Source organism: Salvelinus fontinalis, chromosome 24 (genome assembly GCF_029448725.1).
Source record: "Salvelinus fontinalis isolate EN_2023a chromosome 24, ASM2944872v1, whole genome shotgun sequence".
Taxonomy (NCBI): domain Eukaryota; kingdom Metazoa; phylum Chordata; class Actinopteri; order Salmoniformes; family Salmonidae; genus Salvelinus; species Salvelinus fontinalis.
Window position 1 is genome coordinate 29,341,515 of NC_074688.1, and position 18,574 is coordinate 29,360,088.

The following is an 18,574-nucleotide window of genomic DNA, read 5'->3' on the forward strand; positions in this document are numbered from 1 at the left end:
GTACGGGGGTGGCAGTATTATGTTGTGGGGGTGCTTTGCTGCAGGAGGGACTGGTGTACTTCACAAAATAGATGGAATCATGAGGTAGGAAAATTATGTGGATATATTGAAGCAACATCTCAAGACATCAGTCAGGAAGTTAAAGCTTGGTCGCAAATGGGTCTTCCAAATGGACAATGACCCCAAGCATACTTCCAATGTTGTGGCAAAATGACTTAAGGACAACAAAGTCAAGGTATTGGATTGGCCATCATAAAGCCCTGACCTCAATCATATAGAAAATGTGTGGGCAAAACTGAAAAAGCGTATGCGAGCAAGGCCTACAAACCTGACTGAGTTACACCTGCTCTGTCAGGAGGAATGGCCAAAATTCACCCAACTTATTGTGGGAAGCTTGTGGAAGGCTCCCCGAAAGGTTTGACCCAAGTTAAACAATTTAAAGGCAATGCTACCAAATACTAATTGAGTGTATGTAAACGTCTGACCCACTGGGAATGTGATGAAATAAATAAAAGCTGAAATAAACCATTCTCTCTACTATTATTCTGACATTTCACATTCTTAAAATAAAGTGGTGATCCTAACTGACCTATAACATGGAATTTTTACTATGATTAAATGTCAGGAATTGTGGAAAACTGAGTTTAAGTGTACTTGGCTAAGGTGTATGTAAATCTCCGACTTCAACTGTACACCTTTTTCCTTATCTGATGTCCAATGCTCAGTCCCTATATGCTTCTGTGCACCTTGTCATGGATGGATAATACAGTGCTTCAGAAAATATTTGCATCCATTGACTTTTTCGGTAATTTGTTGTGTTACAGCCTGATTTCAAAATAGATTAAATTGAGATTTTGTGTCACTGCCGTTGAAAGAACTGGATCAAGGTGCAGCGTGGTTAGCGTACATTTTCGTTTTTTCGAAAAATGACGCCTAACAAAACAATAAACACTACAAAACAAACCGTGAAGCTAAAGGCTATGTGCCATAAACAAAGTCAACCTTCCACAAAGACAGGTGGGAAAAAGGGCTACCTAAGTATGGTTCTCAATCAGAGACAACAATAGACAGCTGTCCCTGATTGAGAACCCTACCCGGCCAAAACATAGAGATACAAATAATAGAACTAAAGAACATAGAATACCCACCCCAAATCACACCCTGACCAAACCAAAGAGAGACATAAAAAGGATCTCTAAGGTCAGGGCATGACATTTTGTATCACTGGCCTACACACAATAAACAATAATGTCAAAGTCAAATTATGTTTTTCGAAGTATTAATATAAAAATCAGGCTTTGAATATCCCTTTGAGCATGGTGAAGTTATTATTTACACTTTGGATGGTGTATCAATACACCCAGTCACTAAAAAGATACAGGTGACCTTCCTAACTCAGTTTCCGGAGAGGAAGGAAACCACTCAGGAATTTCACTGTGAGGCTGTTTGAAACAGTTACAGAGTTTAATGCCTGTGATAGGAGAAAACTGAGGATGGATCAACAACATTGTAGTTCCTCCACAATACTAACCTAATTGACAGAGTGGAAAGAAGGAAGCCTGTACAGAATATAAATATTCCAAAACATGCATCCTGCAATAAGGCACTAAAGTAAAACTGCAAAAAATGTGGCAAAGAAATTAACTTTATGTCCTGAATACAAACTGTTATGTTTGGGGCAAATCCCAAATTCCCCAAAACACAAGGCCAAATATACGCTGGAGTTGCTTACTCCCACAATATTGAATGTTCCTGATTGACCTAGTCACAGAATTGACTCAAATCGGCTTGAAAATCTATGGCAAGACTTGAAAATGGCTGTCTAGCAATGATTAACAACCAACTTGACAAAGAAAATGTGCAATATATTAAACAATCAAGGTGTGCAAAGCTCTTAGAGACTTACCCACAAAGACTCACAGCTGTAATCGCTGCCAAAGGTGATTCTAATATGTATTGACCAAGGGAGGAGAATACTTATGTAATCAACTGTATATTAGTGTTTTCATTTTCATAATTAATTTACAAATGTTAGAATTTTTCTTCCACTTTGACATTATAGTATTTTGTGTAAATTGTTGACAAAAATTACAATGAAATCAATTTTAATCCGACTTTATTACACAACAAAATGTGGAAAAAGTCAAGGGGTGTGAATATCTTTTTATAAACTGTTCCTCTCCCTCCCTCATGGTTCTGCTCTGTGTACCTTGAGGTCAGGTTGTAAACTGGCGTTCTCAGTGTATGCCCTCCCTCCCTCCCTCCCTCCCTCCCTCCCTCCCTCCCTCCCTGAGGTCAGGTTGTGGATGCAGTGTTCACAGTGTATGCTGTTTCTCCCTCCCTCCCTCCCTCCCTCCCTCCCTCCCTCCCTCCCTCCCTCCCTGAGGTCAGGTTGTGGATGCAGTGTTCACAGTGTATGCTGTTTCTCCCTCCCTCCCTCCCTCCCTCCCTCCCTCCCTCCCTCCCTCCCTCCCTCCCTCCCTCCCTGAGGTCAGGTTGTGGATGCAGTGTTCACAGTGTATGCTGTTTCTCCCTCCCTCCCTCCCTCCCTCCCTCCCTCCCTCCCTCCCTCCCTCCCTCCCTCCCTCCCTCCCTGAGGTCAGGTTGTGGATGCAGTGTTCACAGTGTATGCTGTTTCTCCCTCCCTCCCTCCCTCCCTCCCTCCCTCCCTCCCTCCCTCCCTCCCTCCCTCCCTGAGGTCAGGTTGTGGATGCAGTGTTCACAGTGTATGCTGTTTCTCCCTCCCTCCCTCCCTCCCTCCCTCCCTCCCTCCCTCCCTCCCTCCCTCCCTCCCTCCCTCCCTCCCTCCCTGAGGTCAGGTTGTGGATGCAGTGTTCACAGTGTATGCTGTTTCTCCCTCCCTCCCTCCCTCCCTCCCTCCCTCCCTCCCTCCCTCCCTCCCTCCCTGAGGTCAGGTTGTGGATGCAGTGTTCCCAGTGTATGCTGTTTCTCCCTCCCGCCCTCCCTCCCTCCCTCCCTCCCTCCCTCCCTGAGGTCAGGTTGTGGATGCAGTGTTCCCAGTGTATGCTGTTTCTCCCTCCCTCCCTCCCTCCCTCCCTCCCTCCCTCCCTCCCTCCCTCCCTCCCTCCCTCCCTCCCTCCCTCCCTGAGGTCAGGTTGTGGATGCAGTGTTCACAGTGTATGCTGTTTCTCCCTCCCTCCCTCCCTCCCTCCCTCCCTCCCTCCCTCCCTCCCTCCCTCCCTCCCTCCCTCCCTCCCTCCCTCCCTCCCTCCCTCCCTCCCTGAGGTCAGGTTGTGGATGCAGTGTTCCCAGTGTATGCTGTTTCTCCCTCCCGCCCTCCCTCCCTCCCTCCCTCCCTCCCTCCCTGAGGTCAGGTTGTGGATGCAGTGTTCCCAGTGTATGCTGATGCTCCAAATTACTGTGTGTGAAATCCTCCCCACTCTCCTGGGGGAGCAGTCATATCACTCTCCTATCATATCCTCATCCTCTCTCTCTCTCTCTTTCCCTCCTTCTCCTTCTCCTTCACTTTATCGCTCTCTCTCTTTCTCCCTCATTTTCTCTCTCCTTCTTGTTCTCTCTCTATCTCTCACTCTCACTCTCATCTGTTCTCTCTGTCTCCTGGGCTGTGGATCAGGCAGTGTCAAGGCTTTCCACTAGAAGCCTATTAGCTGTGTGCAGGGAGAGCACAGAGGAGCTACTATGATAGCAGGTTGTCACTCTGCTCCCCTCTCCTTTATAACTGTATCAGTCATGCTGGCTTGGGGCCTGACTCAATCATCTTATTATGGCCCCATCTCAGCAGAACTGACTGACACGCTCGCTCCCTCGCTCACACACACACACACACACACACACACACACACACACACACACACACACACACACACACACACACACACACACACACACACACACACACACACACACACACACACACACACACACACAGTTATTAATGTCAGTCACATTGACATTAATAAATAAATACTATAAATGCGTGCTGTTCAATAAGGCTGGACAGTACACGGTTAATGTCAGTCACAGCATAGAACAGTACCGGTTAAATTCTGAATAAATGCTAAAAGACCAATGAACAAAATGAAGACCAGTTGCTGCTTTGGACTCTAAAAACTAAATGTAGTGTTCTATGTATGTCTATGTGGTGTTTTCTATGTTATTCCATGTGAGCTTCAGCCTAAACACTGCTGTCACATATGTCTCTCCTAATTTCAGCTGTCACAATATTTCTCCACACGGATGTGATATTCCACAGGCTCAGTGCAGCTATCCGCCCTCTGTCACATCACACAGGGACAGGAAACAAAAGACAGAAATGTTCAATTCCATTATGGTCATTATAGGAGAGGTATGATCTCCACCCAGCTTAGAGACCAGCACACACACACCATGGGATCTTAATGTGTGTGTGTGTGTGTGTGTGGGGAGGAACCTGCATGGAAACAAAGGGCTTGTCTGCCTCCAGCCCCTCCCCAGCCCCACCCCGCTCCCCCTGCAGTGTGACAGCCTGTGAGCAGAGCAGAGCAGGGCGGGTGTCATGGCGGGTAGTGGGGCGGGTAGGGGGTGAGTAGGGCGGGGGGGGGGGGTCGCGGGGTGGGTCTGGAGGGGTCTGGTCCTCCCCGGTCATCCTTCCTGGTGGTGGGCTGATTAGATTGGGGCCGAAGTCTCCAGCTGGCAGGCAGGACTGGGCGGACACACACACACACACACACACACACACACACACACACACACACACACACACACACACAGGCGGGCAGGACTGTCTGTGACTGGGTGCTGGCTGACTGGCTGGTAGGCCGGCTGGCTGTGTCCCAATCGCTCGTCAGCTCTGACACCTCTGACAGCTTCAGCAAACAGGTTCATTAAATGACATTTCTTACAGCTGCTTCTCTCTCTGGGCTTTGTCAAGCCTCCAGTCTACAGGGGCCCCTTTCTCTCTGGGCTTTGTCAAACCTCCAGTCTACAGGGGCCCCTCACTGCTTGTTGGTTTAAACCAAGGCTTTGTTGTTCTGACATAATGTTTTGATGTGGGCTGTTTGAAGCGGAGGCTTTTTAGCCTGTGTGTTGTTGCTGGTGAGGCCTTTGGCCTGCTCTGTATTTAGCCCTGTGGCCTGGCCTGCCTGCTCTCTGTTCCCAGTCACAGCAACAGACAAGAGGAACCAGGAAGGGGTATTACATCCAGGTAGACACACCCGCTCCTATAGCTTTCAATGTAAGGTTGATCAGGCCATGCATTATAATAGTATTCTCTTGTCATTTATCAGTTGTTTCTGCATATTTCTCATCTTTCTTCAACCTGATCTGTTCACAATCTCTCCATTCATCCATCTGTACCTTTCTCTACCTCTCCTTCTCTCCACCTTTCCCTCTCTCCATCTCTCCTTTTCTCCATCTCCCCCCACTCTCCACCTCTCCCTCTCTCCATCTTTCCTCTCCTCTTCCTCCTCCTCAGCAGCTCCCTACTACAGGCGTTCTCTGAGCAGACAGTCTGTCTCTATGACAACTGTTAGAGTCTGGGGTTGCTGATTTGTCAACCTGGGGCAGCACAGGGAGGAGAAACAAAGATGCCACCACCCCTCCCTCCCTCCCTCCCTCCCTCCCTCCCTCCCTCCCTCCCTCCCTCCCTCCCTCCACCTGCCACCTTCCTCCCTTCACTCCACTCCTCTCCATCTAATCCACTTCTAATTGAGCTCCAGAGACTTTGATGTGGCAGGTAGGTCGAGCCACAGCTATTCCAGGGAGAAATTAAGGCACCGCTGCCTCTCTCCTCACCTCTTCTTCCTTCTCCTCCCCTCCCCTCTTCCCGTCCTCTCCTCCTCTGCTCCTGCTTGTCACTGTTTTAAATGAGCATTAGCATTGGACCTAACCTCCCCAGCCCAACATCTCACTCTGCCTCCCTCCCTCGTTCCCCCCTGGACTGTCAGTCAGGCTCGAGCTACATCCCCTCTCTGTGTGTTGTGTTTCGGCTGTTCTCTCTCGCACACCTCCCTGGCTGGTTCTCTTGTCTCTGTCTCTGTCCAGCTACACTGATAAGATGGGAATGTGTGTGATTGTAACCTGGGGAGACTAGGCCGCCCCAAGGGCTCAGACAGTGTTGGACGAGGGAGGGAGGAAGGGGGGAAGGAGGGAGGTGTGTTAGGGGGATCATTCTCACCTGTCACGGAGGCCTCTCTTGATCTCCCTCGGTAGACCTGCTGTCCCAGAGGTGCTGCACACTAATGATCCCCCTCTCCTCATCCCCTCTCCTCTTCTCTCTTTTGCTCACCCCATCCTTTCCTCTTCCCTCTCCTCTCCTCTCTCACCCTCTCCATTCTTCTTCCCTCAACTCTCCTCTCCTCTCTCACCCTCTCCTTTCCTCTTCCCTCTCCTCTCCTCTCCTCTCTCATACTCTCCTTTCTTCTTCCCTCTCCTCTCTCATCTTCTCCTTTTTTCTTCCCTCTCCTCTCCTCTCTCATCCTCTCCTTTCCTCTTCCCTCTCCTCTCCTCTCCTCCCTCATCCTCTCCTTTCTTCTTCCCTCTCCTCTCTCATCTTCTCCTTTCTTCTTCCCTCTCCTCTCCTCTCCTCTCATCCTCTCCTTTCTTCTTCCCTCTCCTCTCCTCTCTCATCCTCTCCTTTCTCCTTCCATCTCCTCTCCTCTGCTCTCTCACCCTCTCCTTTCTCCTTCCCTCTCCTCTCCTCTGCTCTCTCACCCTCTCCTTTCCTCTTCCCTCTCCTCTCTCATCCTCTCCTTTCTTCTTCCCTCTCCTCTCTCATCCTCTCCTTTCTTCTTTCCTCTCCTTTCACCCTCTCCTTTCCTCTTCCCTCTCCTCTCTCATCCTCTCCTTTCTCCTCTCCTCTCCTCTCTCATCTTCTCCTTTCTTCTTCCCCCTCCTCTCCTCTCCTCTCTCATCCTCCTTTCTTCTTCCCTCTCCTCTCCTCTCTCATCCTCTCCTTTCTTCTTCCCTCTCCTCTCCTCTCTCATCCTCTCGTTTCTTCTTTCCTCTCCTCTCTCATCCTCTCCTTTCTTCTTTCCTCTCCTCTCTCATCCTCTCCTTTCCTCTTCCCTCTCCTCTCTCATCCTCTCCTTTCTTCTTCCCTCTCCTCTCTCATCCTCTCCTTTCTCCTTCCCTCTCCTCTCCTCTGCTCTCTCACCCTCTCCTTTCCTCTTCCCTCTCCTCTCCCATCCTCTCCTTTCCTCTTTCCTCTCCTCTCTCATCCTCTCCTTTCTCCTTTCCTCTCCTCTCTTATCCTCTCCTTTCTTCTTCCCTCTCCTCTCTCATCGTCTCCTTTCCTCTTCCCTCTCCTCTCTCATCCTCTCCTTTCCTCTTCCCTCTCACCCTCTCCTTCCCTCTCCTTTCCTCTCCTCTCTCACCCTCTCCTTTCCTCTCTCTCATCCTCTCCTTTCTTCTTTCCTCTCCTCTCTCATCCTCTCCTTTCTTCTTCCCTCTCCTCTCTCATCCTCTCCTTTCCTCTTCCCTCTCCTCTCTCATCCTCTCCTTTCCTCTTCCCTCTCACCCTCTCCTTTCCTCTCCTCTCTCACCCTCTCCTTTCCTCTCCTCTCTCACCCTCTCCTTTCCTCTCTCTCATCCTCTCCTTTCTTCTTTCCTCTCCTCTCTCATCCTCTCCTTTCCGCTTCCCTCTCACCCTCTCCTTCCCTCTCCTTTCCTCTCCTCTCTCACCCTCTCCTTTCCTCTCTCTCATCCTCTCCTTTCTTCTTCCCTCTCCTCTCTCATCCTCTCCTTTCCTCTTCCCTCTCCTCTCTCATCCTCTCCTTTCCTCTTCCCTCTCACCCTCTCCTTCCCTCTCCTTTCCTCTCCTCTCTCACCCTCTCCTTTCCTCTCCTCTCTCATCCTCTCCTTTCTTCTTTCCTCTCCTCTCTCATCCTCTCCTTTCCTCTTCCCTCTCACCCTCTCCTTCCCTCTCCTTTCCTCTCCTCTCTCACCCTCTCCTTTATCTCATCCTCTCCTTTCTTCTTCCGTCTCGTCTCTCATCCTCTCCTTCCCTCTTCCCTCTCCTCTCTCATCCTCTCCTTTCCTCTTCCCTCTCACCCTCTCCTTCCCTCTCCTTTCCTCTCCTCTCTCACCCTCTCCTTTCCTCTCTCTCATCCTCTCCTTTCTTCTTTCCTCTCCTCTCTCATCCTCTCCTTTCCTCTATCTCATCCTCTCCTTTCTTCTTCCCTCTCGTCTCTCATCCTCTCCTTCCCTCTCCTCTCTCACCCTCTCCTCTCCTTGTGTTGGTGTTGATGGGTGTAAACCAAAGGCCTGTTCTTTCTGTTTTTTTACACCCTGGTTGCGGGTTTCAGACCATCTCAAATAGGTGTTAAAGACACAGAGGTGAATCTGGAGTAGGAAATACAATATTTAGAGACAATATAAGTTTACAACCTTGCTGCAACATAGCACCTCTTCTGTGTTTGTCACAATGTAAAACCTTTGTGTGGTCTCTTTCCCCTCGTGTTCCTTTCCTCCCCTCCCCCTTCCTTCCCCTCCTCTTTTTTCCCTCTCCTCTCTGCAGGTCCTGGCGTACTCAGAGGGTCTGCATGGTAAATGGATGTTCAGTGAGATCAGAGCGGTCTTCTCCAGGCGATACCTGCTCCAGAACACTGGCCTGGAGGTCTTCATGGCCAACAGGAGTAAGCATCACACACACTCACTACGTCCCAAATGGCACTCTATTCCCTATATTGTGCACTACTTTGGAGCAGAGCCCGTAGTGCACTGCATAGAGAATAGGGTGCCATTTGGGACACAGTCACACTCTTCTCTCATGTGTCCTGTTTGCATTCTGATGATATATAATAAACTGCTTCTCTTAACCACTTTAACATTGAATTAATACAGTTTTGTTATCTCTCCTCCCAGCGTCAGTGATGTTTAACTTCCCAGACCAAGCCACAGTGAAGAAGGTGATCTACAGTCTACCCAGGGTTGGAGTAGGAACCAGCTATGGCCTACCACAAGCCAGGTAAACCATACACGCACACACCTACATTCACACGCAAACACACACACACACATTTACATTTTTTAGTGTATGAAAGATTTTGTTTGGTCTTTGCAATTCCTCATCTATATTACTAGCTCCAGAGTAGTATTGTGTAATGCATTGTGTCCCTATTATTTTCAGGGTGTGTATTGTTAGTCTCCCCACCTAACCCCTTTGTGTGGTGGAGTGTGGAGCCGGCCCTGGCAGCAGCTGACCCTGCCTGCAGCAGAGACATTCTAAATCCCATTGCTCCTGTCATTGGAGTGAGTGGTCATTGACCCTGACTGAACTGATCTAATTCTCTAAGTGAAGTCTATAGTACAGAACTGCAGCCTGCCTGCCTTTCTGACCACTGGCCACACAGTAAAATACACAGAAGGAGACGGACGACAGTCCCTTCACCTTACCTACACTCGGTCATTAATTACCACAAAACACACATCTATTGTTAGCTATCAGTTAGCTAGAGTTAGCTATTGAATGGCTAGTGTTAGCTATCTGCTGTTAGCTAGTGTTATCTGTCTGCTAGTGTTAGCAATCTGCTAGTGTTAGCTATTGGCTAGTGTTAGCTAGTATTGTTAGCTATTCTAGTGTTAGTTATCAGTCAGTTAACTAGTGTTAGCTATTGGTTGGTATAGTGTTAGCAATTGGTGTTAGCTATTGATTGGCTAGTAGTTTTAGCTATTATTAGCTATTGTTAGCCAGACTATGGTCTGGCCTATAACTTGACATTAAGACTGTGAGAGGTTTTTTAGAAACAGCCTCCATCCAACTCTTGATTCTCACCATGTGTTGAGTTGAAGTCACATCAAGGCCTGCAGGACTCTGACACTTTGGTCATGGCTGAAGAATGCTCCAGTTTCACATGCTGATGATGTTGTCACACTGTGCCAGTGTGTGGTGCTCTGAGCTCTGACTGAAGGATTGCCTGTCTGGGAGTGTTGGTCTTTAGCTGGTCAATGTGTTGTACACTTAGGTTTCTTGAGTACACCTTCAAACCCCTTACTTATACCTCATTGGTTTGAATGAGCCCTGTTCAAAAGTAGTGCACTACATAGGGAAAAGTGTGGCATTTTGGACACAACCTAAGGTTTTTCTTCCTCTGTTGTTGTGCAGGCGTATCTCCATGGCAACGCCCCGGCAGCTCTTCAAGTCATCCAACATGACCCAGCGCTGGCAGAGGAGGGAGATCTCCAACTTCGAGTACCTCATGTTCCTCAACACCGTCGCAGGTCAGCATCCCTTCTCCTCCCTTTTTCCTCCTCTCTCATTTCTCAGCCTCCTCCTCTTTTCCCTCCTCTCCCTTTCTCCCTCTGTCCTATGCCCTCTCCCCCTCATCTTGGATGGATCCATGTTGTTGTGTTGACCAGATGAATGTAGTGTATGTTGTTGTTGACTGTTAAAACATGCCAGCCAGGGCTTACAGGTAAGTTGTCTTTGTTTAAGGAGTAGGATGCTCTGTTGAGTGTTCAGTTCACTCGTAAGCAGTAATACTGTTAGTACTGTAGGTAGCCTACACTTCACTGTTCATGTGGAGGAATATTACTTTTATTTGAAGAAAGAAAAGAAGGAAAATGGAAGCAAGATCACACATCCTCCAGGATAATTAGGGGTTGTGTGTGTGTGTGTGTGTGTGTGTGTGCACACGTCTTTGTCGCCTCTCTGATCTGAACTGTGACTAACTGGAAAACGAGAGCGCCTGGCACACCACTCCTCTCTGAGGGGTGTCACATCCCTCGCTCGCTCGCTCGCTCGCTGCAGAGTCATGCATATTTATATTTATCTGTGGCGTGAGTTCGATACATTATTGTCATCTAATTAGATGTACGGCAGACAGAAAAACATGGTGGAAATTCATTAAAAATGTGTGGTAATGACCTGAGCTGCCAAAAGTGTCAGGGAGGTGGGGTGGAAGACAGGAGGGGGATGGAGGAAAGAGAAGGAGGAGAGGAGGGGTGGTGGAGGAGAGGAAGAGAGGGCGAGAGGTGTTAACGTGCAGCCAGTGCTCTTCTAATTAAACACTATTCTACTGTTATTAACATTTTGACACTTCAGAGTGTGTGTGTGTGTATGTGTGTGCGTGTGTGTGTGTGTATCATCCTGACACTTCAGAACAAGCTGGAACTCTACCCACAATGCACCACACCACCACCCTTGCCTCCCCCCTGCACCCTCACACCCACCTCACCCCCTCACCTCTGTTTTCCCTACACCACCACCCTAGAATAGCACTGACACATCTACCCACACCACACCACACTGCTATCCCTATCTACCCCCTACACTCTTACACCCTCACCCCTGTCTCATCCATACACCCTCACATACATGACCCCCCTCTCCCTCTTACACCCTCACCGAAGAACAGGAACAGGCTACAGCAGAGGTAAATCTACTCACACCGTTATCTCCCCAAGCGAATGCCTAGGCTTAAGCTCAGTACCATATTGTATCATCATTTTCTGCATTTACATTTTGGTCATTTAGCAGAATCTCTGATCCAGAGTGACTTACAATCGTCTTAACCACTCTAACCCTAACCCAGCATCATAATGTACCATTCACAACACCCAAATCTAACCCTAATGATTGTCTATACATCACAGCAGCAGCAGAACCACCCTTCCATTAAACTACATTAAACACTCAGCAGCCATCTTATTTGCTGTGGGAACTTCTGTGTACTAATCTAGTACATTATCATTTGCATTTTTAACATCCCTATTTGGGTATGACGTGTTTCTGTCAGAGGAAGTAAGGGTAGCCCCCAGGGACAGACAGAGCCGAGAGGTTGGGGAGGTTATAGGAGGCTGGTACGTTGGGGACAGAGCAGAACATTGCTGAGTAGAGCAGAGAGGCTAGTCTGGGAGGTTGGGAGGCTAGCGTGCTATGAGGCTAGGGGGATGGGAAGCTATGGGGTTGGAAGGATGGGAGGTGAGGGGCTGGGAGGATGGGAGACTGGTAGGTTTGGGGCTTGGATGTGTTTCAGGAAGCAGAGTGCTGCTGTGTGACTGATGGCTCTGTAAAGATGAAATAGCTGTAGAATTATCTTTGTTGTAGCCTCAGGTCAAGCCTCATCTTTCACTGAGGTACAGTATGCAAGTGTGTGTGTGTGTGTGTGTGTGTGTGTGTGTGTGTGTGTGTGTGTGTGTGTGTGTGTGTGTGTGTGTGTGTGTGTGTGTGTGTGTGTGTGTGTGTGTGTGTACCTATTTTGTGTGTGTGTGTGACACCATAGTGTTGTTAGATGAAAAATGTATTGCTGTTTAAACTCTAAAGCGTCAGTTTGGAGTGCAGCATGGAAACTTCTCTGTCTACTAACCAAACAAAACTCACTTCAAACCAAACACCTCTCACACTGCTGCACATCATCTCACACTAAACTAAGGAAAAGGGTTTTGAATGTCTATCTTGGAGTACCTTGGATTTAATAGAAATTTGTGATTTAATGTATAATTTTATTAAAATAGGTTTAGTTTATTAAAACGATTGTGTCAGTGCTGATAGTGGTCTCCTGTCCTGTTTGACTGGCTGTTGTGGGTTTGCTGCTAGTTTGTAATACTGCTTTATAAAAAGTTGTTGATATCACACCATCACACCCACAGCTCTGTTCTCTGATTGGACCGGCTCATAATAGTGCATTCTAATTGGACCAGCTAATAGTGGTGTCTTCTGATTGGACCAGCCCATAACAGTGCTTACTGATTGGACAGCCCATAGCAGTGTTTTCTGATTAGACCATCCTATAACAGTGTCTTCTGATTGGACCAGCCCATAACAGTGTCTTCTTATTGGACCAGTCCATAGCAGTGTGAAATTGACCACGTCAGGAGACCCCTTCACTCCTAACCATGGGCGTATACTCCCTCTCCGGCCTCTAGGTCATCAGGCTGCTGATTATCCTGCACACCTGTCACCATCGTCTCGCGCACCTGCGCCTCATGACGCTCACCTGGACTCCATCACCTCCTTGATTATCTTCCCTATATCTGTCACTCCCCTTGGTTCTTTCCTCAGGTGTTATTGACTCTGTTTCATGTCAGTGCGTTGTTTGTGTTTCGTGTTTATTGTTTTGTTTATCAATTAAAACACTCCCTCCCTGAACTTGCTTCCCGACGCAGACGTTACTTTGAGTCATGTGTGACGTCGTGGACGGGGGAGGAGTTCAATCAGTAGCACACATAATCTCAATTTGTGTCTTTGTGGTGTGTGTGTCTTTGTGGTGTGTACATTTTTTGATAACTGCCAGGTCAAAAATGACCCTAAGACAATTTTTGTACCCTGGTGGTGTACAGCTTTCATGGAAATATGAACAAAGGGAATGTTTCACTTGTTCTAATGTTGGGGTCACTCTAGGAAAAGTCATCAAATTTCAAGTTGAAAAAATATAATTGTGTCTTTTTATTGTCTCAGCCTTAGGCCTATATATCACGGTCGCCATGCATATGAACTAACAGGTTATAGGTTATATGGCTTTTTCTCCCCTGGCTTGGTTTCCCCAGTGAATTTACCCACGCACTGCTACTGCCATGAGTACAGATCACGTAGATCTCCCCCACCACACAAGCCCGAGGGGTGCAAGACCGGACAGGAAGATAACGTCAGTGACTCAACCCACTCAAGTCGAGTATAGCGGGGAAAAAAGCCTGGCACGACGTGATGCACCCCGCTCAGGGACGGCATGGGAGAGCACTAGCAAGCCAGTGACTCAGCCCCCGTAATAGGGTCAGAGGAACACACACACACTAAGGCCGCCACACAGAGAGCAGACTGAGGACTATATTAGCGGCGGTGTCAACCTCCCAGACAGGAAGTTACTCTGTCAGAAACAGGAAGCTGACCTGAGAAGAGTCTGATGGAATGCTCTGATGGAATGTTGCATGCTGGGTCACCAAAGTAACCTAAGCATTGTGTGTACCCCGCAGTTCTCACCTGTATCCCGCAGTTCTCATCCCTCACAAATCCTCCCCTGCCCCACCTCATCCCCTCCTCTTTTCTCTCACAGAACTTATCGAACAGATCTCTGTCTGTCTCTGTCTGTAGGGAGGACTTACAACGATCTGAACCAGTACGCCGTGTTTCCCTGGGTTCTCACCAACTATGAGTCCGAGGAGCTGGACCTCACCCTGCCGGGCAACTTCAGAGATCTCTCCAAGGTACTGTCATTCTGTTATACAATCTGTGGGCCTGGGGGGGGGGGGGGGGTAAGGACAGGAGTGGTGAAGGTCTCAGTCAGCAGGGGAATTTGCAGACATCATAATGCATACATCATGTGCTCAGTCTGAACCCAGCGCTGGAATGTAGAGAAGGAACTGATAGTTTAACATCACCGCTGGTTACTAACACTGGAATAACACATATTCACTATATAATGCCCTACATTTGACCAGTCCCAATAGGGCTCTGGTCAAAAGTGGTGCATTAAATAGGGAATAGGGTGCCATTTTGAAAGCAAACATAACATCCTAACAGATCCCAACCTTGGAATAGCAGCTTAAGTGTCTCTGCTCTGTTTGGTACTGTATCGCCTCAGCACAAACTGAATGTTCAAGTGTCTATGCTCTATTTGGCATGGTACTGTCCTCGACCGTCAACTGTAGGAGAGTTTTTAGTGTCTGTATGAGGAGGTTTTCTGGCCCTGTTTAACTTCCTAGCAGCTCTCTCTCTCTCTCTTTATCTCTTTCTCTCTCTCTCCACAACTCACAGACTCACTGACCTGAAAACAATCGCATTCCTGTCTGAGCTTTCCTTCTCTCTCACTCTATCGCTCCCTCCTTACCCCGTTCCCTTTCACCATCAAAGTGCTGACTCCCTGACTCTCTTTGAGCTTCATTTTCACAAATGTTTTTTTTTTTCAATTTTCGCCTCAGATCCCAGACAAATGTTTGCTAGGGAGGGAGGGAAGCAGAGGGACAAGCAGGGAGGCAGGGAGGAAAGGAGGGGAAAGCAGGGAGGTAGGGAGGGAAGGAGGGGAAAGCCGGGAGGGAAGGAGGGAAAAGCAGGAAGACAGGGAGGGAAGTAGGGAAAAGCAGGAAGGGGGAAGGAGGGAAGTAGGGAAAAGCAGGAAGGGGGAGGGAGGGTATAGAAATGAGAGAGGTTGCTGAACTCACAATGAAAATAAGAAATAACCACAACTTAAGCACCCTGGTAGGCATGTGTACTAATAATGTCACTGAATACACTTCCCTACTAACAGTAGTTTGTAAGGGTAGTCTCTTCTTCACCTGGTTTATACCAGTTTCACCCAGCCCGTCTAGAAAGTCACTGTGTGAAAATTTCTACTCAGCCCTGTTGGAATTGAAAAAGACAACATTTGGTTTGAGTTGTTCAGGTAGGTAGTATAGTGGGTGATCCAGTATAATTCAGTGTTCACTCTGGCAGCAGGTCTACAGTAAGACACACACACACACACACACACACACACACAGCTTTCCCGTGTCTTCCTGCTGTCGTTTCTGCTCTTGTCACCCTGTGGCTGCTTCAGTCTGTACACAGCCAGGTGGGCCGTGTGTGTGTGTGTGTGTGTCTGAGAGAGCCCGAGCCCTCTGGCCCGGGGAGACAGTTATGTATTGTAATGTATTCCAGTGACATCCTCCCATGCTGTTTACAGGCTGAGCTGCCTTCATTACCATGAGTTCACAGGCCTCTGTCTCCTGACAGTTGTCCTTGAAACCCCAGGGCTCTCACGCACGCACGCACGCACGCACGCACGCACGCACGCACGCACGCACGCACGCACGCACGCACGCACGCACACACACACACACACACACACACACACACACACACACACACACACACACACACACACACACACACACACACACACACACACACACACACACACACACACACACACACACACACACACACACACACACACACCTCCAACCCCAGGGCTTCTACCTCCTGAGGTACCAGCTAGTAAAGGACTGAACTAGAATGAAGGGGGGGTTGATTTCTCTAATATATAAACAGATTAGATAAAGAGCAGGGGGGAGTGAGGACATAGGGAGGAACTCTGAGAGATACAGTAAGTCTTTTGAACAGAGTCATGTAAAACCACCTTACTCTGAAACACAAACATCTTCCTATATAGTGCTCTACTTTTGACCAGGCCCTATAGGGCGCTGGTCGAAAGTAATGCACTATGTTGGGAATACAGTTCCATTGGGGAAGCAGCCATCCAGTGATATTTTGGGTGCCAGTACCAGCAGGCTAAATGTCCTATAGCTCCTGAATGATACACCACTTAATCCTCTCACACACCTGGTTTAGTGTGCTACACACACCTGGTTTAGTGTGCTACACACACCTGCACATGCCTGCAATTTACCTGTTGATCAGTCAGCAAGTCATTCGTGTTAAATCCAACTGAACAGAGTGTTCTCTGCCTCAGGGCCGTAGTGGAGCATTCCTACTGTCAGATCACAGGCCTGTGGAGCACAGACACACACACACAACCATACACACACATCCGCTATGTCAGCGGTACAGTTGTGTGGTGGAGGGGTTCATTAGGCTTTAATGATTATTTCCTGCTGACTGACAGGTGGCTGATGGGAAAGGGAAGCTCATCTCCTCATAGCTGTTAGTTGATGGAGTGGAAACGCTGATAATCCTATATGAAGGCATACTGAGCGTGCTCTTCCTAACAATCTAGAGCTTTATCACGGATGTTGTTCTACCTTCTGTTGTGTGTCTCTGAAAGGAAGACACTGGCTCTTCTCTCAGGGAGGAACAGCCAAAGCTGTGAAGTGACAGCAGACATATGTATCTGATCTACTTTACCTCATAGCTACTGTTATGAAACGGAGAGGGAGTGGGAGCTTGTCCGTGGTGGTCTTCAGACCTGCAACCTTATGAACCAGAACCCTTCACGTTTCCGATGGCTCCAAGACATCTAGCTCCCTTGGAAAAGTTGCTATATTTACATTTCACATTTGAGTCATTTAGCAGACACTCTTATCTAGAGCAAACTCTGGCGTTGCAAGTGCCATGCTCTACCAAATGAGCCACACAGGACCACAATGTGCACATATATGTGCTTATGAACGCAGGGTAGCTACACTATTATACTGTGTTTACCATTGTGAAGTTACATTAATTTGCCTTCTCTGCTTAGTTGTTGTAGCAAATCCTATTCATGTTTTTAAAAGGGTTAACAAAAGTTGTTGCTGAAAAGTTTATTTTGTATGTCGTAGCGAATGTTAGGAATGGAGCTAGCTACATAGACAACTCTGGAGATTTAGTGGTGCTAGTCGTGCATCACTGTATCAATGTTTTAAAGACTGCAACTGAACTTCAGAAATTCTATACCATGAGAGAAACCACCCAAACGAAGAACTCTGAAGAACTAGATAGTAGCTGTTCAAGGTGCTTCTTCTGACAATCCCCAGAGAGAAAACAAGTGTGACTCCTCCTGACAGTGCCGCTACACTGTACCGTGATGTCATTTCCATTTAAATATAAAATGCAGTATGTGTGTCTCCTCGGGAGTTAGCCTAGATATTACCACACGAACTGCGAACTGCTTTCTCTTTCTCTGTGTTCACACACACACACACACACACACACACACACACACACACACACACACACACACACACACACACACACACACACACACACACACACACACACACACACACACACACACACACACACACACACACACACACACACACACACACGCACTCCTCTTGGATCCTCCACTTTGGGGTCTCTACTCTCTGCAGTCAGAGAATGATCCTAATTACATGTGATGAGTGGTTTATCTAGTGTAGCATGTGACAGCCCTATAATCCAACAGCTAGGTTTGATCATGTCTTGTTTTGTGGTGCAGGTAGATATCACTAGGTCAGGTGTTATTTATGGGAGTGAACTCAGAAGGAGCTAAATGCAGAGCTGTCTAAAGCACTTGTTTTTATTGTCTCCTTATCATGTCCTGTATTTACATAACCACCTGGGAATAGGGAGCTGGTGATTACTGTGTGTTAGAGGAAAGGTAGAGATTTTTTTGTTGTTGTCAGTACTCTACCCCACTAACCAGCCACGGAAGGGGGTCCCATATGGCACCCTATTCCCTATATAGTGCACAACTTTTGACCAGGACCCTATATCCCTATCTCCCACACAGTATCTATTTTAGCACCTTAGCTTGCTAACATTAGCATCAAAAATTAGCAACACGCTTCCATCAATTAACCTTAAGTAACTTAGTTGCTACTAGAATCAACACACTTAACATGCCTGGTTGCTTTAAAGTGTGTTTATGTCAAGAAATCAATGAACTACCATGTTGTAGCAAAGTTAGCTAGGTAGCTAGCTGTCACACATCAACAACAGAGAAGGTCGGAGTATAACCAGAGATGGATGTTGTTTTGTTTGAGTGAACTAGTCAAACACTTTTGTTATCCAAATGGCACCCTATGGACCATGGTCAAAAGTAGTATACTATATAGGGAATAGGACGCCAGGTTGATGGTGCTGCATGCATGTGAAAGGCTTAGAGCTTTAGAAGGGCCTTATGGTCACTTAAGACCCAACACTATCTACCATGTTAACAGCTTTTCAATGTCTTACTAATGAGCTAGTTTAGCAGGCTAAAGCCCCCATATCTTTTTATAG

General features: G+C 47.7%; 1 protein-coding gene across 10 annotated transcripts in view; it reads left to right on the top strand.

Annotated features, from left to right (window-relative positions):
* LOC129822249 (neurobeachin-like) overlaps positions 1-18,574 on the top strand; it is a 318,368-nt gene that overhangs the window by 235,176 nt on the left and 64,618 nt on the right. For all 10 annotated transcript variants that reach the window (XM_055880368.1, XM_055880366.1, XM_055880362.1 and 7 more), the window contains 4 exons: positions 8,477-8,594; positions 8,824-8,926; positions 10,064-10,179; positions 13,988-14,100. In XM_055880368.1, the coding sequence (XP_055736343.1) occupies positions 8,477-8,594; positions 8,824-8,926; positions 10,064-10,179; positions 13,988-14,100 (450 nt within the window). The remainder of the gene's footprint in view (positions 1-8,476; positions 8,595-8,823; positions 8,927-10,063; positions 10,180-13,987; positions 14,101-18,574) is intronic.